The sequence below is a fragment of the Mus caroli genome, unplaced genomic scaffold (assembly GCF_978045245.1).
Source record: "Mus caroli unplaced genomic scaffold, Mus_caroli_1 scaffold_7, whole genome shotgun sequence".
Taxonomy (NCBI): Eukaryota; Metazoa; Chordata; class Mammalia; order Rodentia; family Muridae; genus Mus; species Mus caroli.
The window spans coordinates 8,198,448-8,222,769 of record NW_028227262.1 but is presented as its reverse complement, the minus strand read 5'-3'; the positions used below and the strand labels follow the sequence as shown (position 1 = coordinate 8,222,769).

The 24,322-nt window shown below is 38.3% G+C and overlaps 1 protein-coding gene across 1 annotated transcript in view; it reads left to right on the top strand.

The window, feature by feature from the left end:
- Pde3a (phosphodiesterase 3A) overlaps nt 1-24,322 on the top strand; it is a 243,166-nt gene that overhangs the window by 142,701 nt on the left and 76,143 nt on the right. The window contains exon 2 of the mRNA XM_021165315.3: nt 2,834-2,884. Coding sequence (XP_021020974.1) covers nt 2,834-2,884 — 51 coding nt within the window. The remainder of the gene's footprint in view (nt 1-2,833; nt 2,885-24,322) is intronic.

Genomic DNA, 24,322 nt, shown 5'->3' with positions numbered 1-24,322 from the left:
ATCTCTCCATACATACATCCTTCCTGGTGTTAGTACACGCCAATTGTAAGGTCACAATGGGGCCTGTCATTGATGTGTGTCAAGAATTGCTTTTGAGAGTTCTAGAGAACAAATAATTAAATGGCTTTATTTAAATATTTATAAACCATACTGATTATTTGATTAATTGATTTGTATTTGTGAACCTCATAAGCAACTTTAAATTAGAATTAATGAGCACTTGCCACAAAAGCAATGCCCATAAATCAGAAATTTAAAAATTAAAACATTAAAGAAATCTGAATTGTGTGAGCATTTAATTTTGAATAATAGTTGGCTAATTTTGCCCAAATTATGTGCTAGCCAAACTATAATTAAATCATTACAATAACGTTGCTGAAGGCGATGATCAATTGTGTCTTGTAAAATGAGGGGTATGAATTACCTTAGTTATGTTGACTTATCATGCCACAAAGATTTTTTTCTATGCAGTTTTGGTCAAAGAGTCTAAAGTCAAATTTTAATTGCATTCTACAAATTAATCTCATACTATAACTTATTGGTTATTTGTATTCTGTTGTATAACAGATTTTGGCAGATTGTTGTTGGACTTTTATATTTTGATTTACTTAGTTCAAAGGGCATGCAAAAAGATATTTTTGTTTCTAGTTTATGGGAATGAGTTATTTTCCTGCATATATGTATGTGCACTGTGTGTGTATGCCTCTTGCCCTTGGATACCCTTCAGATTCCCTGGAACTGGAATTTAGGAGAGTTGGCTGTAAACTACCATGTAGGTCCTGGGACTGAAGCCGAGTCTTCCTGAAGAGCAGCGAATGCTCTTAACCAAGGGCCCATGCTTCTAGCACTAAAAAGGGTATACATTGTCAAGGAAAGCCTATTTGCATATATATATGTATGCATGTGTGTATATATATATTATGTACATGCATAATATATTTATCTATTTGCATTTGCTGCAAGCTAGGGATATTTTGTATGCCTCTTCTTCTTTGCTTCCTACCATGTAGTCATGGTGTTGAGTTTACTGTTTTGATAGGCAGCAGAAGCACCTTCCTTCCTTTCATTCCCAAGAAAACTAACATTTTCCCGTAAGTTAATTAGAGTTGAATCTTTTTTATCTTTTTTAAAATCGGTGCTGGAATCAAAGCCCTGCTTCTCTTGCCTCCTAACTTTCACATTTGTTTTATAAATTGGTGGTGTGCCTTCTCCAGCTTTTCTGCTATAATATAACATTCAAAGTAAATATAGCACCCAAATAAACAGAGGTGGCTATCATCTTACATGTTATATTTTATTTTTGAGGCAGGGGTGGATTTTAATACAAAACTTTCATGTAGACCTAAACACATGGATAAGAGAGAAAGGCACTTGGAGAAAGGCCAGTGTTCACTCAAGGGCGTTTACATGAACTTTTCAACAGAAAGCCACCATTAGTTTTCCTTTTGGTGTCTAAAAGTTTACTTTCTCATCCAATATCCATTACATAGGACATTATTTTCTATATGTGTCATTCTGTATATTACACTCTTAGACCCAATCCCCCAGTACGACTTATGCCTTTGTTATCATAGTCATGCCTTCTTCAATATTATTTAAAATATTCTGTTAGGTTTTGATGAATTTCACTTGTGCCTGTCGATTTGAGCAGCATAATCAATGTATAGAATTCAATCTTCTACAGTAAGGATTTTTAGCCATCAGTTAAGCCTTGGCATTTGTTCTGCACAGATGTCTGTTTTCCAGGCTTCCATTCAAAGGCACACTGCTGCTTCCAGTTACTGTGGCAGCTTGCTACTGTATCCACTGAGGGCTCAGGCTGCACACCAGAGACTGAGGGATGTGGGGGGATGTATCTGCTTCTTGCTGTTGGTGAGCTTCCTGGCTGTAAGTGGCCCTTCAGTTTGTAATTATGGGAAGTGCGTGTGTAGGGGAAATGAGTGATGTCTCATTCCTCCCAGTTCCTATAAAGATGTATATTTCTTTAATATTTTTTCCCTGAAAACAATTACTTTTTAACAAATAAAAATTCTGCAGTGTAGGTGAAGTCTCTCAGAGCTACTCTTATTTTGGGGATAACTTGATACTACTTGATACTTTGTTTTAAAAAATATATAAGCATTAAATTTTGTAACTGGTGGGAACGTTTCCTGTTAAATGAGTTGATTCTGGGTGTTTTGTTCTATTTCTTTTGTTTGTTTGTTTTGTTTCTGTTTTGCCTTTTGTTGTTTGTTTTGTTTTGATTTGTGACAGTCTCATGTAGCTCACAGTGGCCTCTGCCTTGTTTTAAATTCTGGTCCTTCTACCCCCACCTTTCTGTTCTAGGGTCACAGGTGTGCACCGCACAGGTGTGCACCGCCACACCTGGCTCTTCACTGTACACCTTGAATCTACCACACTTTTGCAGTGTTACCAATACCAAAAGAGAATTGAGGATAACTAAAACTGAGATTGGCCTGCAGCTGCTTCTTACAGACAGTGCTTTAGACAGCCTCGCTGTGTGACTTATGGTGTTTATTTCCCTTGGCAGCCACAGGCTTGCTGACATGAAGCTTTGCATAATTTGACTTCTATTTAGGATTTATCTGGCAAAGCCATAAATAGTGTATTCTTCCTCCTAGAGATATTCAGGTACCTTTGGCACTAGTATAGTTTGAAATGCTAGCTATGAAGGCAATGTATTCCTTCATGTTAATTTACTCATGATGTCTACTTGATACCATTCCTATTTGAAAACAGATTCAGCAGTTTAATTCTTTCAAGGCCTGAGTAAGAATACTGGCCACATAAAATATGCACCTAACTTACCATAACTACCGTCTTGTCTTTACAGCTCATGGGCCATTCAGAATGGGACCACAAGAGAGGGCCACGGGGATCCCAGGTAAGTGCCCTCTCTTTCATTTTCTTAGGTCCTGTTTCTTAATGCTTTGAAGAATAGATGCCGTGAAATTCAAGAAATAATAGCAGACAGAGGAAGAGGCAAAATAATTTTGCCATTTGTTTTTATTTAAGCTAGCTTCAGTTAAAGTCTGGATTTCAAGACCCACAGGCAGATGTCAGTCTTTTCCTCCCGCGACCTTCCTGGTCTTCCAGACTGCTCTGTCTTTATGTGCATGCGAACTTGACTCTGCAGAAGGCGTTGTGATCAACAGCCCACTCTCTGGACCTCATTCACTTCCCTTGATAATTTTCCATGTGCTCTCTTCTTCCCCTCCTCTATCTTCCTGTTTCTGGTTAAATATTCTGAAACATAATCAGGGGCAAACTCTGAACTAATTAAGAAAATTTTGTCTCCAAATTAATTGTCTTTGTCTAAGAAATAGAGAGATGAAAGGACCTATTATTTTTGAAAAGAGACAAATTCTAACCCCTTCTATATTCCCAGACTGTTTTCATTGTCTCCTTTTATGTCTTAGGCAAAAGGAAAAAGCTTCCATGACGCATTTATTCCCTTTAATGACCTAATTAGACAATGTGGATATGGTTTCCTTCCATAATTACATTGCCTGACAGAGTAAAGGCTTCGTTTCACACTCAGAGGACCCCCTTTCCTCTCAGGATATTTTGTAAAGATGTAGAAGATATATATTTTCCCATAGCAGCCTCTGATTACCTGACTGTAAACATGACCACACACAAAAAATATATGGCTGGAAATTCTTAGCCCTACATTCACATGTGTGAATGTAATGTGCAGTACATGTCTGCTTGTTGTCAAATGTGGGCCACTCCTGGGTGTATTTCAAGTATCTATATGTGCCTGTATCTTCACTGTGTGTGTGGATAACTCTTTACTCAGATCACTGGGAAAATGATGTCAACTCAGTGGGTTGTTTCAGTGCTACTGCTAGAAGATCTTCTTTTATTCTATTTATTTTATTTACTTCAACTTTCATTCAATTAAAAAAAACTTTTTATTAAGCATTTCTAATGAGGATGTTTAGGTAAAATCTTACTGAATATATAGTATTAACCCACAGAGATGTAGTGGAAAATCAAACTAATACTATCATAGAAGCTGTGATTCTTTTCATCTATACCAGTTGAATTAATGAGTAATATAAGCAAACTCAAATCAGGATTATCCTTTGTCCTGTGCCTTCTTCTCTGCTTCTGATTCTCTGGCACTTATCTCTCTGTTCATATCTTTAACATCTTAAGTCACAGCATGCTGCATTGTGGGTAGTGAGTTGTTGACATTAACAGAATAAATTCCATATGATTGAAAACCACCAATAGAAAGAAACAGCACCAGGCTGAGATATGGCTCAGTTATTAAGAGCAAGAACTTTTCTTGCAGAGGACTTGAATTTGCTTCCTAGCACTCACATGAGGTGACCCAAAAGGCCTGTAACTCCAATTCCAGGGAATCCAATGTCTCTGAGCTCCAGAGCCATAGACATACACAAAACAAACTGTACATATACAAATCTGCACACACACAAAATTGCACATACATATACAAAACTGCACATACACACAAAACTGCACATACACAAAACTTCACATAAACAAAACTGCATATATATACACAAAAAACTGCACATATACAAAACTGCACATAAACAAAGCTGCATATATACAAAACTGTACAGACACACACAAAACTGCACATACACACACAAAACTGCACATACACATACAAAACTGCACATATACAAAACAGCACATACACAAAACTGCACATACACACAAAAACTGCACATGCACAAAACTGCACATACACACAAAGCCTATACGTATAGAAAATAGTACATACAGTCACAAACTATACATATACAAAACTGCATATACAAAAACTGCACAAATTTAAAAAAGTTATCAAAATAGTTAATAAATAAACAGCATAAATAAATCTGTAGTTTCTGATTGTTACTGACTAAATGCTTTGATGTCCAAGCAACTTGTTGAAGACATGTACTGCCAAATGAATGCAGTAAAATATATATATATATATATATATATATATATATTGTTTTTTAAAGTATGCTTGCCTCTAAAGGCCCATTGTGCTATAATTTATTTATATTAAAGTTGGGTTTGGTCACACTGTTATATAAATTATAAGAAAAAGTATCCTTTCATTAGTTGTAAGTATAAAAGACAACACAGAGTAAAGCAAATTATATTCTAAGTATTATGTATAAGTATAAAAGCTTACAATTTTATATGTAAAAGTGTTTCCATAAATTTCGTAAAACTTAGATGACTTTAGAAATCCTGCTTGCTTCTTAAAAGCAAAAGAGTTAGCTGAGTTAGCTAACAATACAATCCCCTGCTCCAAGTGATTGTATCATGCACAGTAGGGACTTCTTGTACCTTTCCACCAGTGGAGTGATTCTTAATTTAGTATACCTTTGTCGCACTGAGCCTTCAAGTAACATGGAAAATGTCAAAGGAAAAATGCTCACTAAGAAGTAAGAACAGTCAGTGGTAAACCCTTCATCCTTCCAAAATTCCACAAAGCTAAACGGAGCACTAAGTAACTTACAACCTCTGACCTAATTCACATTTCTTACTACATCACTGTCATAGGAAACCAAAAGTGTTGGGTTGACCATTAGCCCCTTCTTCTCTTCCTGTCTTTTAAACACATATAATATTCTCAAAAGGTTCAGTCTTTCACAGGGAATGTCAGTCATGCTTCATCAGAATGCCTATTATGTAATGTTTAACCAAGACTCCAAGGCCTTAGTGAAATCCAATCTCATTTTGGTCTAATTTAGAATGGGTTACAAGCACTTACTCTATGGTAATACATGAGGGCTATGGTTTGAAATAGAGCAATCGTGTGGGTGTGGAGAAATGGCTCAGTAGTTAAGAGCATGCACTACTCTTGCAAGAGGATCTATGTTCCATTCCAGTATGTCAGATAACTGACAACTGCCTGTAACTTCAGCTCCGGGGAATCTGAAACCCCATGTCTCCTAGGACCTGACACACACACACACATGCATACCCAGCTGCACAGACCCATAATCACATACATGATTAGAAATAATAAAATAAGTACTGAAAAAGAAATAGAGCCATTTTTTTTCTATTTGTAATTCCCAAATAAGGCATCTGGCAGAAAAAATACCCAGTAAATAAACAAAATGTAATGGAACTTCGGTGATGGAAGATAGTTCTTTCTGTCTCATGGAATTATGAATACTTCATAGAAATGGTACCAGCGGAGACAAGCCTTAGTTGTTAGGCAAGTCTCCAGAGTACACAGAGGGAACAGTGGATGATGCTATTCGAATAACATTCTGAACTGGGACATAACTGCATATTTGCGAATTTTGTTTCGTAGCTTTACTTTGAAACCTATTGGGTGAGGATGTTACCTGATGTGAATTCTACACAGTATTGATGGGACAGGTACTATCACAGGAATTACTCTAAAGGGCTGAGATACAATGCCATATGACATTAATGAGATCATAGGGGGAATATAAGGATGGTCGAGTTAGAACACTGGGAGATGCTGTGCCACAACAGAGACCTTCAAAGGGGGGTTGGCAGTGTGAGTGCGAGTGCCAGCAATGAGCAGCCAGGATGGTAATTCCAGAAGGAAACTTCACACAAATACGCGAGGGACTACTCTAGCTGTACTGCAGCCAGTGGAGAACAAATGTCAATCTGGAAATGCTAGTTGTGCATGCGATAATTTAACTACAGCGGCAGATAGACTCCCAGAAGAATATCTGAAGAGAAAAACAGAAGAAAGGCCAGTTCTTGGGAATTACTCACTGGTCAGGCTGAGAGGAAGCCAGGGAGGGAGGTACTGTGTGCACATGATGCACATGAAGTCAGCAGTGGGAGAAAATGAGTCAGAACTGAGCAGTACTGTCAGAGAGAAGAGGGCTGAGACCATAGACTCAACAGAATGAAAATGATGGGGATAACTTTGGGTTGCTTTTGATAAAGAGGTGATGTTATAAAGGGGAATCCAGGGGCTGGTGAGATGGCTCAGTGGGTAAGAGCACCCGACTGCTCTTCCGAAGGTCCAGAGTTCAAATCCCAGCAACCACATGGTGGCTCACAACCATCTGCAACGAGATCTGGCGCCCTCTTCTGGAGTGTCTGAAGACAGCTACAGTGTACTTACATATAATAAATAAAATAAAGGGGAATCCAGGAATTGAGCCAGGATTAGAGTGAGATGGAAAAGCTTTGTTCAAAAGAAAGGTAGAATTGTGGAGAGAGGCAGGGACAGGAGGGAATTAAATGCTGAGTGTCCATCATGGCAAACACAAGAAATGTGAAAGAAAGCATCAGAGTAGGTCCATAGCTGCCTAATAATGGGGGAGTCTGCTGATCACAGTGCAGAGTGCACCTGTGTACAAAGGGCTCCCTTTGGCTCCTGTGTATAAGGTTTTCTTTCACACAGCCCACCTCTTCCTCCCTCTCCATCCCAGCCATATATACCACTCCAGAAAACCTGAGCATATTCCCAGATGAACAACATATTGGAGAATGCCCCCAAAGTATATGCAAATATGGAAAAGCTTTGGAAAATCATATCTGTCCCACAGCTGGAGAAGGAATGGTGACCAGTCATACAAAATGATTAGCAGGCTTCTGACCCAAGGCCTTTTCTTTTTTGGGGGAGGCAGGGTTCAATGTGGGAGATCTTAAGTGGCTGAAATAATGTTGCAGATGTTAAAAGAAGAGCTAGCTTGGGGTATGAACATTGAGAAATCCTGGCAGGAATAGAGGTGACCATTCACACCTGTCATTTCTCAGCATTTAGGAGAATGAGACAGGCAGAAGGGTCACACAGAAATTGAGAGCTGTCTGGGCTTGAGTAAGGGCAAGACCTTATCTCAAGAGTTAAATAGTTAATTGTTGGGTATGTAGATAGCTAACTTAGAAGAAACTATAGAGCTTTTTTTTTTTTTTATCAGCAGTTCTGAATTTTCTGAGTGACAAATTCTTATGTGTTTTATTCTAAGAAAGCTCAGCACATACTGTTCTTACACAGGATCCAGTTTTGGTTCCCATCACACATACTGATGATTTACACTCTCTGCAACTCCAGTCATAGGGGATCTGATACACTGATGACCTCCATGGGTACTAGGCACACAAACTGTACATAGATTCACAGAGACAAACCCTCTTTCAAACCTCCTCTGGCCTCCATGGGTACCAGGCACGCAAATGGTGCTCTCATACATGGACACAAACACTCATACATGAACAATAAAAGTTAACAAATCCTTTTTAAATAGTAAAACGTGAATATACAAAAATATATTCTTTTAAATAGGAAAGCATGTATATACAGGCCAGTGATATGGCTTAGCTGGTAGAGTGCCTGCTCTCAAACCTGAGGGTAACCTGAGTTCAATACCCAGGACCTGTGTTTTAGAGAGAATCAATTCCTACATTTGTCCCTTGGACACATAGATGTATATGAACAATAAGTACATGTAATTTTTAAGAAAAAACATGACATATTTTAACTTTTGAGGAATCAACATTGAACAAAATAATTTCCATCTTCATATAATTGCAAGGAAACAAGTTTTGTGAACATTTAGTTTTATCTAAGGTCAACTTTAACCTTTAACCAGGATAGAGTTAATTTCTTGAGGATTCTTCTAGATGCTTAAAAATAAGAATTTTCTCAAATTTCCCTTCATCCCTCAAGGTTATATCATATATGAATTATTCAGTATCAAAGTTATTATAATCTTTTTATATCAAAAACTACCTCTCTTACTCTGAATAAAGTCCACCACCTACTTGCATATCCTTGTTAAGATTCAGCAAGAATTTTATTTAAGCTTGTTTGTGTTATAGTCAATAATTCTCTGACTTAATCCATCAGCTTAGAGGATGCAGTTAATCTTTGTGGTTTCTACTTTCTGCTTTTGGAGCATCTGCTCTCAGTTGTTAGATTATCCAAATATAGGAAAAATGCTAAATGATAAATAAACTTCCAGGATCACTCAGAGATCCTTCGTGTGGCGCCGTTCCCAGTAATACCACATGAAGTCAGGGCATGACATTCTCAGAAGGCAATTATGCCTCCCCTCCCCCTTAAATTCTTGATGAAAAACTTTCCAGTGGAAAGTTAAAAGGAGCAACTGAAAAATACTATCCTACAAAAGGTACTTAGCTGGCGGGGTGGTGGGGCTTTCAAGAACCCCAAATTTACTTATCACGTGGTCGATTTGTGTCTAGTTTGTGGATCTATGAACTTCCTACCATTTGGACAAATGGGAAACTACAATAGTTTTATTTATCAATAAGAACTTACAGGTTCTTTTTTTTCCCTTTAGTGTATTATTGATGTCCTACTGACAGCTAAGCTTTGTCAACTTGGTGTGATTGAAGTCTTGCTTTAGATAATGAGGTTCTGGTTTTACTGCTCATAAATAATTGAATTTGTTAATATGCAGAGCATAAAGGTAGGTGAATAATTGGTGGAAAATGTTAATGTATTAGGATCCCAGTATCCTTCAAAGCAGCCTCTGAACTATGTTAGTGGTAGGGCCTTTATTGTCTGTGGCATCCTGGTGATGCCAGTCTGTGAAAATGCTAGAGTATAAAGCAATTCCCAAGCCCACTTATCTTTTACAGCTTTAAGTCTTCTGGCCACATTTGGCAAGAATCCATTGTGCCTCACTTTTCTGTCAGTCTGGATACACAAGAGAATGGGTAGCTAATTTAACCCTTTGCTGATAAATGTCTAATTCAGTAGTGGTCATTTGTTTTCTTGGTTAAATAATTAATTTTTATAAGAGAATGTAAAGAGCGATATAAAAGTCTTCCAGAATGCTCTGGAACAATGCCATATAAATGTATTAAAGTTATTTTTCTTTATACATGCCCAGCCACATTTCCTAGGAATTTGTTATGAGGGATTAGTGTGAGCAGAGCAGGAGATATTATCCCATCGTCCAAGTGCCTAGTGTGTTGCCATTGTTAGCATTTCATTGGTAGAGTTCACTGCTAGGGCTACTTTGTTCACAAACTTTCACTTCGATTTTTCTTTTTCACTTTTCCACAAGAGTATCAACTTAATAATGGATTAGACATCATTCCAATAATGGTCTCTTTGGGGGTCCTTCTCCAAACAAGCATTAATTGACTGATCTAACGTTGGTGTAGCATGTGTATGTGGTTGTGGAGGTTGGAAGAGGGCATTGGATTCCATGAGCTGGATTTATGGAAGGCTTTAGGTGTCCCAGAGCAGATGCTGTGAGATGAACTAGAGTTCTCTGGAAGAGCATCAAGTGGTCTTAATCATTGGGCTCTCTCTCCACACCTCCTGTTGTGTTTCCTGTGTTTGTGTCTGGTACATTGTGAAATTTGTTCAGATTTTGCTCTGTGGCTTTGGACATTGCAAGAAGTTCATGGCTGGACCTATGCGTTTTAGGTGTGACTTTGTCATCTTGTCTAGTAGTCACCAGAAGGGACACACACAGTCACCTCTGTTATCACATGTGCTTGGAGACTCTGAAATCTTCTTCCTTCAATTTGTGAAGTTATTTTTTAAAAATCTCATTAATGACAGACATGTCTTGCTCTTGTCCTCTGCAATGAGAAAATTTACGGACTAATACAAACATTTCTCATACGCGTGCCTTTGACATAAGGACACAAATTCTGGGAACTAATTTTGCAGGTTTAAAGTTGTTACCTTTAATTCAGGTGAAAGAATGAGCGGAAGCTGCAGTAATTTCAGAGCCTTTTGTTTTATCTGAGCACTGCAGAGTCTGGCAACAGGAGACAAATGCAGCCACCCTTTCCCAGTGATAGCAATGAAGACAATCCCCAAACATGTCCAAGTGGTGTTGGTCAGGGAATCAAAATTGCTTTTGGTTGGGATTATAGCCTTGACTCTGCTGTGTGTGCAGAAGGGGTTGGTGACTGTGGCACCTCACATAGAAATATGAGAGTCTGCTCATCTGGTGCTCACCACTACACAGTCTCAGGTTCAGTATCTAGGCCACACTTCACTTTTGAAGATCATATTCACCTCCCTGTGAAGTTGTTTTTCTCTCAGTGGGAAAATGTCCTCAGAAGCTGTGGGGGAAAGGGTATTGTCTTCACACTCACACATGGAAGTGATTAACAGGAGGAGCACAGGAGAGAAGATGCTTCAGCCATGGATCATGTGCTTCTCTGACCTGGTGTGCGACCTTGAGTCCATCGTTCTTTGTTAAAAGCCTTGGTCCTTTGCAGAGAACATCAGTAAACAGGAATCAAATGTGTCTGCAGGAATAAAAGGGAAAATTGCCATTGGCATCTGTGCTTTCATTTGCCCCATGTTTATAGATTAGCAGACATGTTTAATACTTATTGAATGGCCTCCTTATCCTGAGGACTGGGGGCATTATTCCCATGGCATGTGCAATGCCGTAGGAATGTTTTTGCTAAATCACAACCTTGTAGGCCCTTATAAAACATCCAAAAAATAAAAATAAAAAAGGAACGAGAAGGGCAGGCATGCATAATGGTATTTATCTGCAGAAACTTTGAGTAGATTAAGCAGTCTTTACATTTACCAAGTGCTCAAAACCAGCAATCCTTACTTCTTCTAGCCCCAGTATTTCCTGAACACTTCCGCAGTTTGAACTGCCACAATTAGAAAATGAAGTACAGCATTATTGAGTGTATAGTCTTCTAAAGTAAATATACAAATTCTGCTAACTGATTTTGCAAGTCTATCGTTTCCCCCAGTGACTTCCAAAAAAAAAAAAAAAAAGAAAAGAAAAAAACAGGCAAAAGAAAAACACAGTAATTTCTGAGTAGATCCATTTTACCTTTGTATTGTTGACTCTGACAAAGGAAACTACGTTTAAAACACTTTAACTGGTTGGTTTTCTGTACTTGGTGACACAGAGGGAGATGTTTTTCAGTGATTGAGAGAATGTTCTCTGAAACAGAAATTGGGAGTTTTTTTCTTCTTCTCCTTTCAAATAAAACTGTAGGGTGGGAAGAAAATTTAGATATGAACAGATTGCCATTGGAAGACAAAAATCTCAGGCAAGGGTGTTATAGCTAGAAGGAATTCATTTACCACATTTTATTTATGTGGTGGAAAAAAGGCCAGTTGACTAAAGAGGAGAGATAGCCAGAGAGTATAAGAATGGGAATGATTTATCTCTACAATGACCACGGACATGTGTCACCCCAAAACAAGTTGACATATATGATGTTGGCATTTGCTTAGTAGACTTCTTAAAAGTCTCCATGAGGGGAAATGTTTTTAAGTTTCTTATTAATGCATAGCCAGTTTTGTGTACAATTAGATAGTTCTAAAGGTATTATGATTATATTTATGGTACAGGAGTTTAGCTTTTCTCTTTGCATTCACTATAAGGAAAAAAAAACAAAATTATTTAAAAATATTCTTGATGTATTTCGTACTGCCATTGAAGGCGCTTGTTCGTTCTCTCTCTCTCTCTCTCTCTCTCTCTCTCTCTCTCTCTCTCTCTCTCTCTCTCTCTCTGTGTGTGTGTGTGTGTGTTTATTTACATTGGATGGGTTAATGAGATGGCCAGCAGGTAAAAGTGCTTGCTGCCAAGGCTTGACAGGCTTGTGTTCAGTGCCTAGATCCCATGGACATTATATCTGTGTCTACAGATTGCTTGCTTATTCTGTTCTTAGCGTTTAAACCTTGAATCATTTTGTATGAAAAGAAGCAAATACAAGGAGTGGATATCATACCAACTACTGAAACCAGAGCAGTAGATATCAATATTGTAGTTATTTTGAATGGAGTTTTCTGTCAGTTTGAATTTTCTAGGTCCTGGTATTTTAGGAGTTTGGTGTGATATGGGGTGTGTGTGTGTGTGTGGATGCACGCACACATGCACATGCATATGTTTTTTCAGCATTTGTGTATGCATGAATTATATTGTGGTATATATGTATGTGTATGTGTATATTTGTATGTGTATGAGCATATTGATACATTGTGCAATGGACAATTCCTGAAAATTTTTAGTGTCCTGCAATTTAAAGTTTGTTCTTATTGGAAATCCACAGGATATCAAACTCCAATCAAAACACTTTGCTGACAGGCTCTGTGGCTTCACAGCTGAGTTCCTCTGGTTTACATTTCACACTTGGACCTCTGCAGCTATTTCCAACTTAGAACTATGCCACAGAGTTCTTTTCTTTCCCACTCATGAAAATCCAGAGTTTAGAGAGAGTTGTTTCTGCAGCCTCCGTGGCACACAGTTTGAGAGTGATTTGCAAAGGAGAATGTTTTTTAAAAAAAGCATCTCAGGGGATGGCCTCTGATCTATAGACGGGTTCACCACTCTAGAAGGGAACTAAAAGAATGAAGAGTGCAAGTAGTGAAAGTGCTTCTTCTCTAGGCAAGAGATGAAAAGATGATGGTTATCAAAGACCACAGAGTTGGGCACCGTGATACCTGCCTGTAATCTCAGAACGTGGGAGGCAAAGGCAGGAAAACCATAGCAACTTCAAGGCCAGCCAGGTATAATGTATATATTCATATACATTATATTTGAGTAAATTGTGCTGAACTGCTGTGTTGAAGAAATGTGTGTTATCTAGTAAGATAGCATCCTTCTAGTGTTCACTGAAGTATTTTAAAGCTTAAATACTAAGCCTGCCTTCCCTCTATATACAAACCCAAATGTTAAAAATTTTAAAGGTAATATTTAAACCTCAGTTTTAGTTGGAGCATTGATTGTTAATCCCAGAGCATGTGAGTCCTCTTTTCTGTGCTCCCTTGTCCCATTTCTGCCTTGTCCCTTATCCCATGGAATTTTTATGTGCGAGAGTAATCCTGCCTCATGCCACTCAGAGAGTGGGAATTTACAGTAGGACTTTAATAGAAGCCTATGACACAGGATGGGACTGGGTTTTCACTATTTTTTGCTGTATCTTTGGCTTAAAATCAATGGAACAAACTGAACTTGGCATTGCTATTTATGCCCCCAAAGAAGAAAAATATATAATTTTGCCATTTCTGATGTTGGATCTTGGCACTGTGGCTTTTGTTTATGGAAAAAGACAGGAGTCAGAGAAGCATTATTTGAACTCTGAGGAAAATAGTCATATCAAAATGAGATTTCCTTAAAAAAGCATTTGTTCCTCCTTTGCAGATTTATTGCCATAAATATTGCTATTAATCTGTCTTGAAACAAAAATTAAGTTACTGTGTTATTTAAATAGCAGAGTATGTTTAAATGTAGGGCTGTAATCATGATGTCATTTGCATGCACCTTGTTTGTGACCCGTATATAGCCAACCCCTTCATTTTATGATGGAGATTGTATCATCTTAATACATCTTTTAGCATCATGGAGAATATTACATTTTTAATAAAATGAGCACTGCTTTTAATAAAAATGAGCACTATCATGGTTAAGCTTCTTGTGGGCATCACTGGCACATTTAAACCATTGTGTTTATCTAAAGTGACTTGCTATCAAGTATTGTTAAAGAAAAATGAAGATATGAATAGGGTCTGAGATTTCAAAATGTTGAAAGCACACTCTCTTTTTATATATTGTGGATGGTGAGAATTATTTTTATGGAATGGGTTCTTTAAGCTTTATGAACTTATTTTCTAAGGAGAATTTTGTTGTTTCAACAATGATTGTCCAAAATATTCAGTTCTAAACCTGTATTAGTGAATACTACAGAAAACTTCAGAGGAGGGTCCTTTAAATCTGCCCTTTTCTTTATAGAAACTTTTGAACGCAAGTGAACCATGAGCGGCTGGATCTCAGCTTTACTCTGCACGGACTGGATTAGCCATAGCTAGTTCTTTGGGGTGTACTTTTCTATGGTCAGTATCGCCTATAGACCTGCCTAGACTGACAAGGCCTGAGATGCAGCCAGGAGAGCTTCATTTTCAGAAGTTTATCGGGTGAAGAGAGGAGTGTCATGTTATGTCATGTAAAGGTCAGGACGAGGCTGTAAATGGATCTTGTACCCATAGTGGCCTTTGTAGCAAATTCCGTGGTCACAGCTAAATTCCCTTCCTGATCATCACGGTTCATCTATTCACCGAGGGAGGGACTAGCATTTTAGCTTGGTATCACCCACTTCTTCATTAGTCAAATGAAAGCTAGTGGCATCCTGTGAAGGGGTGAGATCAAAGTAACAAGAGTACAAACCATTGAGTTCAGAGGCAGGGAAATGACAATGGAAATTGGTAGAGGTTTATCTTAACCTGCAGTATCAAAGCAAACCCTTTTTCTACATCAGGATATCCATGTGTGTCATAATCCACATGAAAGACTCCATAAAGTTGTACAGCACGTCAGGTTCTTTTAGCCTTTACATCTCCTTCTGCTCTTAGAAAAAGCATCCTAACATCTAGATGTGTTTATATTAAGTTAATGTAGAAGAAGGATTAATTTCTGCTATTTTTTGGTTCCTAGTTTTATTTTGTTTTGTTTTTCAACAACCCCATATCCAAAATATGTGAAATTTTATGACTATGAAGAGCATCAGGTATTTGTAATTACTACTTTGTAACTTCATTAGCAGGTTTCCTGTGCCTGTGATAAATGCTGTTTTATTACTTAAGTCCATGTTCAGATATCTGAACAACATCTGTTATGTATGTGATATTTAAAAGGCTATGTGGAATTTTTCAAGAAATTTTGAGGTTCTCATATTTTTAAATCATCTAGATGGTATCTCTTATAATGATTATCATTCAGAATTCCTTCAGGACTGTTAAATGGGTGAAGAAACTGGCAGGTAAAAGGATGAATAAAGGGATGGGTGGGTAGATGGGTGAATGGGTGGATAAATGGGTGGGTGAATGAGTGGATAGATGGATGGATGGTAGAAGGGTGGATGGGTGGGTGGATAGGTGGGTGGGTGGGTGGATAGATGGAGGGATGGACAGACAGATGGACAGATGGATAGATGAGACATATCATGGGCATCTGAGCTCATAGAACTTTGCTCTATCCTGTTTTACAAGTTGACTACAGTGGGGTCTTGTAACTGAAGGATAGATAGACTTTCTATCAGTGTTTCTGGAAATTTGTTTTATAATAATATGACTGACTCTAGTAAAATATTAACTTTAAAAGATTCTTTATTGTAGATAAGACATGGGTATGATATGTTCCGAATTACAATGTGAATAATATATGGTGGTAAAATGTATGAACAACCCTTCTGTCCTATAATGATTTTCAATCAAAGAAGGATAGTTGAAAAACTTCAAAAAAAATGGTTAGTACAGAAAGCAATGGAAGACAAATTTACCATGGGCTCGTTTAACTTATTGTTGGGTACAAGGTAACCATATCAAAAGACTTCCTCAAAAATTTGAAATGATCTGTAGGAACTGTTGTGCTATCCCAGAATGTTTTGGGGGTTAGACCTCTTCAACACATTCTCAAGTAAAAATCAAATCTGTACCCCAAACCAAAAGACTATATAGTACTGTGAAATTATAGTCATTATCCAGTAACAATGTTTACATTTGTTTAAAACCCACTATCTTTCCTGCTATAAATATTTGATATGTTTCTGCCTTGATTGCACTTTTAAGACTTGAGGTTTTACATTCAATTTTATGGAAGAATATAAAACTATGTCATAGGGCTAGAGAGCTGCTTAGAGGTTAAGGGCACTGGCTGCTCTTAGCACCAGAGTTTCAAGTCCCAGCACACACCTGTGTAACTTCAGCACCAGGGACATCCTACACTTCCTCTGGCCTCTGTGGGTACTACACTCATGGACACATTCCCACATACAAACAGGCATATGTGCACATGATTTTAAAACAAACATTTTTTTTTAAAAAATATGATCACAGTATTAAGAAGAAAGTGCATATCTGTCCAAAGGACTGCTCTAAACAGACATTTTATTTATACCTAAGGTATATAAATGATGCAGGTGATTTTGGCACTCGGTGCAAGATGTAGTCTTAGTAACCTTGTAGATGAAGCACCTCTTCCTCCATTCCCTAGAGGCTATATTTGTGGACATGTGGCACCCTTGTCTCCTCAGCTGTGCAGGACACACTCTTCATAAGTAACCTACCTGTACTCAACACCTATTCTTATGTACGGGGTTTTTCTACCACCTTTTGTTGACCGATTAATTGGTTGATTGCTTATTTTACTTACATGTGTGTGCGATCCACAGAGACTAGAAGAGAGTGTATAATTCCCCTACAGCTAATGTTAAATGACATAGTAATCTATCCAGTATGGGTGCTGGTAACTAAACTTAGATCCTCTGCACGGAAAAGTGCTTGTAACCACTGAGCTCTCTCTGCAGCCTTCAAACAGGATTATCAGTTGTGTGGAAAACAAACAAACACTTTAGAATCATTGTCCTTTAAAAAAAAAAAACAATCTATCCAGTAAGGTGATTTCTCCTAACAGCAATGGTACAATTGCAACTTCTGCCAAGCCCGTCTTCCCTGAAGAGATTTCTTATGTACAGGAGAACTGGAATCAACCCTTCAATGCGCCAAGTATGCAGAAGGCTGTTAAGGAGGCTAGTGTTTTATCATGGAGCCAGGATTACATCTGAATTAATGTGGCCTCTTTGGATGTAGCAGTAGCCGTCAACTGGTATCAAATCCCCTGTCAACTTCATTGACACTTCTGAAAGCCAAGGATTATAATTAGCCTGGAATTCACACTTTCAAAGAGTCATCCTGCCGGAGTCCACAGAAACTAGGATACTAGATGGCTGTGATGCAGAAAAGAATGGTCGTAGAAGAAACATTAAACATTAAAAGACTTGGTCTTCTCATTCACAAGAGGAAATTACATCCATGTTGTATACTTTTTCTTGATATATAGCACACTAGGAGGTCTTAAATAAAAAACCCAACAGATTATTTTTCTTTTAAGACAAGGGTCTCAGTGTCTCATTCTATAGGCCAGGTTAACCTTAAACTTCCTGTGTATCCTGGGCTCGTCCTGAAATCTCGGTGATCCATTTGAGTGCTGGTATTAAGTACCACATCTGGCTCAGTACCCTCAGGATAATTTCAGTAGCAACATTTTTCCTCTCTTCATTCTACAACCACCATGCTATCTGAATCCACCATCAGCATTTTTTCATGACATGGGGTTCCCAGGGCTTCCATTTCATCTAATCCACCAGAACAAGTATCTATTTTTCTGCTGGGAAATTGGAATCAACTTGCCAGGTCATCTATTTAAAGTTATGTCAGTGTTGGGCTTAGGGAATGGTTAGACGGGCTTGCTGTTTTGCAGAAGATCTGGGTTCAACGCCAGCACCCAAGTCAGGTGGCTGACAACTGCCTGTAACTCTGGGGGATCTGGCACCCACACGTAGAGATAGACTCGAAAACATGTGCATGTATATACACATAAATAAAAACAAGTCTTAAACATGAATACAAGTACATCAGCTTGTAGCATTCTCTGTTGGGCCTTGTCTGCTCAAATTCGTAAAATGTTGGTACCATTCTCATTAAAAGAAATTCCTCTCTGTCAGGTTCCCTTCCATTGAGTTATCAGCTGGTATCCTGCCCTGTCAGTCCCAGTGCTGACTTCTGTGATAGATAAGAGGGGTACATCCTGACCTACCAATTTGAAAATCTTCCTTCTAACTTTCTGTAAATGTCATTTAGCACTTTGTTTAGTGAGTCAGCTCAGATGACTTGAGCATGATAAATTGTCTGAAGAGTAATTCGGGCTTCCTAAGTGATTCATGAAGATAAATACATCATCGTCCATGAAACATTTCTTGGGGATTTTCAGTGGGAACATTAATTTGTGGAGTCCTCATTTTATAAAACAAAGTAAGAAAAAATATTCTTACTAAAATTGAAATTTTAATTGATATTTTCAGCTGGAGAGCAAGAAGGAAATTAACTTCAGTAAATATTAGAATCTTTAATAGTTATTTAGCGATATCATGAGGACTAATATATGAAGTTTTAATGTACATTTAATTATGGTTGTGTTTTAAAATTTCTAGTTAAAAGTAGGAAGGAAACAATAAAATCCTTACTAAGCATTTACATAAAAATGAATTTTATTTTAAATACAATGAGGTGAATTTATAATATTTGATTCATCTATACAGGTTGTATATTGGCTGGTTGCCTGTAGCCTCAAAAACCATCTTCTGCTAATTGTTGCAGTGTGATTTCATAGAAAGTAAGGTTTTATATGGTCTGTTATAATTTAAAATTATATATATATATATATATATATATATATATATATATGTTAGTTCTAATAAAATCACTACATAATGAATGTTCTAAAATTTACTTAAGTTCATTTTTTCTGATCTCCAGCTTAAAATATTCAATTTTATCATATAATTTAACATAATTTATATATTAATCTTTCAGCTTCCATCCATGTAAAATGAAGCTTTTTTATTTCTTTCTGAGTTAGGTCACAAGGTCCTGTTATAGATGTTAAGGTGTTTTCTTTCATCTGTATCTATTTGTCTATTTATCATCTATTTATCTGCTAGCTGTCTGTCTGATCCCTCTGTCTATCTATCTATCTGTCTGTCTGTCTGTCTATCTATCTATCTATCTATCTATCTATCTATCTATTATCTATTTATATTTGTATACCCTCTATCAATCTAGTTATCTGTCATCTATTTATCATCTATCTTTCTGACATCCATCTATATCTATTTTACTATGATTGAACTATCTATAATCTATATGTCTATCATCTATCTTTCCATCATTATCATTACCACCACCACCACCACGATCATCATCATCTAGCAATCCATAACCCCTCTAGACATCCATTATCTGTCAGTGTGTGGTGCTGACAGCAGAACCTGGGCTTCTTGATCTAAGACACTACCATGTGTTCTCACCCTTATGGGACAAGTGAACTTACACACAAAAAACAAAGTGATAGCAATAATGTTGCAGACTTTGGTGTAATGGTGCTGTCCTGTGATCTCTGTACTTGGGAGGTAGAGGAAGGGGAGTAGTAATTGTAGTTCAATGCCATTCTTAGCTCCATAGCAAGTGCAAAGCCAACTGTGGCTACATGTGATTCATTTTCAAAAGTGAATGGATGAACTAATGAGTGAATAGGAGGGGAAGGGAAGGAGGAAGATGTGAAGAAGACAGCAGAAGTTTGGGGAATTTACACATAGTATTACTACATACTAATTTAAAAATCTAATTATCATAATAGCAAATGTTTATTACTGAAAATGATTAAGTTTCAACATCACTCATCTTCACAGTTTGAAAATGTGACTTTGTAGTGAAATACTCACCTTTCTGGAGCAAAGAACATTAGAACAAACTTTGTCTCAAATGTTAAATCAATTGTGAGTGCTATTTCATGTTGGAACTTTTACACTCATGATCAACTGTTAGGTTAGCAGGAAATCTACAGGGAAACCAACCAGATTGGAAATGTGAAACATCCTGAAAATCAGGTCTTTATGCAGACTAATTCAAAACAGAGGGATGAGTACTTTGGCAGGAACCCTAAGCTGTCTGAAAAATAGGAAATCTCACCACACAGCACCATGGTCCAAATCCACAGCCATGTGTTTCTTTTAGTATTCACATTGTATGTAATAATTTTTCTCTGTAAGAGAGTGCATCCCTTCTGAGCCTTGGTCATATATGATGTGAAAGGACCAAACCCTCTTACCACTAATAATCATATAAACAGGGACTATTTAGCATGTGGTATCAGTTACCGTTGAAAATGAGATTAAGACAAACTTCACTAAAGTGTGGGGATTTATAAAAGTGCAATTTCCCAAGAAGATCAAAGTACTATCAGTTTCCTAAATATATCCATTCGTTGACAGCATTGTTCACTCGTCCATAAACATCTGCTGGGGTTTTGTGGTTTTTTGATTTTTGGTTTTTTTGAGACAGGGTTTCTCTGTGTAGCCCTGGCTGTCCTGGAACTCACTCTGTAGACCAGGCTGGCCTCAAACTCAGAAATCTACCTGCCTCTGCCTCCCAAGTGCTGGGATTAAAGGCGTGTGCCCCCATGCCCGGCTTAAGCATCTGCTGTTATGGGGACACGTTGGGCTTTCCAGTTTTCAAGTGAAGTGCCTCTAGTTAGAATACAGTGGGAAATGCTATAGAAAGCATGACAAGAAGTCAAGCAACGAAGGGGGAACAAAAAGAGCCATGTTGGTAAAAACTGGTAGTTTCCAGTTTTTACTTTTATGTCTGGATTTAAAAAAAAAAAAAGTTTTGTTACTTGCATGTGTATGCATGTGTGTTGTGGGAAATATGAAAAAATGGACCTGCCAACTCTCAGCGAGGCCAGACCATGCTCCAGACAGAGCTCCTGCCATGGCAGCCAACTCTCTTGAGCTAGCCCCGACACTATCTATCTATCTATCTATCAACATATATATATATATATATATATATATATATATATATATATGTATGTATGTATATATGAATTAAAGAAAGAGATAGACAGAAAAGAGTAAAAGCAGCCAAAAAAAGCAGCCAAACTACATGTTCTTTTCTATCAGAATCAACTAGGTCCATGACCTCACCAGTCACCATGCCAGGAACTCTAGGGGGCAAAGCACATTTGGGAAAAATATATATTCCATTTATTTGCCATAAAGTTTCATTTCTTTACAGCAGCCATGTTAGAGGCATTGATTTAGATTTTAATGAGTGTTTCTATTTTAACCAAATGAAGATGCTCAGATCCCACCAGTGGACAAGGGATAGGACTTGTGCTCTAGTATAGCTGCAGCCCAGACTGTAGCTGTCTACTGGGTGGGTTTCAGAGGAGGTGGGTGTTTCTGTGCATTCTGGTCTCCAGGAAGAACAGAGACAGGAACCACACAATCTATTGTGAGCTACCAGAACATGGCTCACAGAACACTTTTCTAGTTTTCAGGGATGAGCTATACCAGTGCCTCACTGAAGAAAGTCACTAATGTAGAGGGTCAATCTCACTGACACATCCCACGTGCCTCAAACATGTTGGGGTGAGACAAATTGGAGAGTTGAGGCAGATTATCTAGTTTATCCATCTTTAGTGTGAAATAAACTAAAGATGTCAACTAGTAGGCAATGATCATCTTGGAGGGGTAGACATAGGCCTCAGTTGACAGAGTGTTTGTCTAGGGAGCCCCAAGTCCATTTACTAGACACCATATAAATGAATATGGTGGGTGCATACCTGTAATCCCAGTGCTCAGGAGGTGGAGACAGGGGAATCAAAAGTTTAAGGACATCCTCTGCTACATAATGAGTTCAAACCCTGCCTGAGCTTCATCAGACCTTGTCTCCAAATAGAGGTGAAGGGTAAGCAAGAAAGTTATTCTACATTTAAATCACCATCTTAGTCATTATTGAAGAACTATATTTTATTTATGGCCTAGGACAATATTCACTATTAATATTAATATTCACTAGAATATGTTTACTATTTACAAAAACTGCAAATCAATAGATGTGAACTCAGTGCCTACTGTTTAGTCCCTAAGTATCTATGAATAAAATAATCTGTTTATGTGCTAACCTTATTCAGCTAAAGGCAATGAATTCATACCGGATCAATGTGGCGATTCCTTCTTGCTCTGAAATTTTGTGGTTGTGTTATGTGGTGTAGACATGGAATTTGCTTGGGAATGTGCAGTCATTCTGTTTAGGAAAAAAAATCAGCAAAACATTTCTTAATTTTCTTTTTTTATAACTGTGAGAAAGCTGGTGGGAAAACATAAGGACAGTTGAAATAATAGTTTTGCAAAGAGGGATGAAAGGCAGAGATGAAAAAAAATGGAAGCAAACTAATAAGATGTGTAGCTTTGAGCTCTTCTTTTTGCCAGACTGAAGAGTCTGCCTTGTTGTAATTCCACTGGTCACATTACCAGCTCTGTGGAGAAACTGAACAGTGTGGAGTTGTTGCAATCAGAAGTTCCAAGATTATTTGTGCTGTAGGTATCACTTTACCTCTGGGAGTTCCCCAAAACTCAAGAAAGTAGAAGGCAAGAGTGCATCTAATACACTCCTGAACGCAGGCTTCACAAGTAGGTTATATTTTTGTGATTTTTTTTTTTACTTTTATTTCAAGGTTGAGAGTATTGCAATATTAAGCATACCCCTGCTACTCAAATCAGGAAGTTTATCTTGACTTAATCATGTTATCATCTGTTGGGCTTCATCTTGGGTTTTGGTCTGTGAAGTGCATACACCAGGACAGAGACGATGGAAGGCTCCCACCCGAGGCCCTGCGAATCACAGTGATGGAGAGGAGAACCCTAGGCGGGGCAGTGCCACATCCTGGGTATATTCACAACACGGGATGATACCACTGAACTGCAGAGAAGCTGGGGAGGGGTTCTCCTCATAAGAATGGAGCTCAGGGGCTGGGGTGGTGTCTCGGTCAGCAAGATGCTTGGCATCTAAGCATGATGATCCAAGTGTATCTTTTAAGCTCCGTGTGAAGGGCCAGATGTGGTGTGTGCTTGAGATGCCAGAACTGGGAAGACAGAGGGAGGAGGCTCTCTGGGGCTCACTGACGAGCCAACCTAGTCTAATAAGTGAGTTCTCTTGGCCTGTAAGAGATCCAGTCCCCAAAGCATGAGGAGTAACACCCCAGGGTTGTCCACTGGCACCCACATATATATGCACAACCAGGCTCCTGCACCTGTGCATGTAAGGCAATCCCCACATGTGTGAGCACACACATGAGATAAAAGAGAAAGAAAGAAAGAAAGAAAGAAAGAAAGAAAGAAAGAAGGGAGCTCAGACGCCTTTCTGCAAAAAGCAGTGATAAGCCTCTGATTATTTGGCGTATTTTCCGAACTGTAAGAACAATTCACTCCTGTTACAGTTTTCCTTGCTGTGATCAAATGCATGACAAGCAGCAGCTTAAGGGAAGGCTTGTGATTTGAGGGGATGTGGTCCATCATAGCAGGGCAGGCTTGGCAGCAGGCAGCTGTGTAATGCCAAGAACTTGCAGCAACTGCTTGCTCACATCTCTGTGGATCTAGGAAGCCCAGGCTACACAGCAGGACAAGCTAAAAATCTCAAGGCCCACCCAGGCTCCCACTTCCTCCAAGAATCCACTTCCTAAAGCTTCTACAATCTTTCAACACAACATCAACACCTGTTAGCAAGTGTCCAATCACAGGGGCATATGAGGCTTTTTTTTTTTTTCCTATTTAAGTCATCACACCATTTAGCTCCTTGAAAGAGGCAGTCATCCAGTTGGGCTTAAAGACTACTCTGTGATATAAAGAGTTTTCATCTCAGGCCACCTAGGACACCCTAGGAATTCAGGGGCTGAGTGTCATAGTTTGGTTGGCTTCTGTGTAGAAACGTTTGCCTCTGTTCTGAGAAAGAAGTTCAAGACCGAGTTGCCTCCTGGGGGAT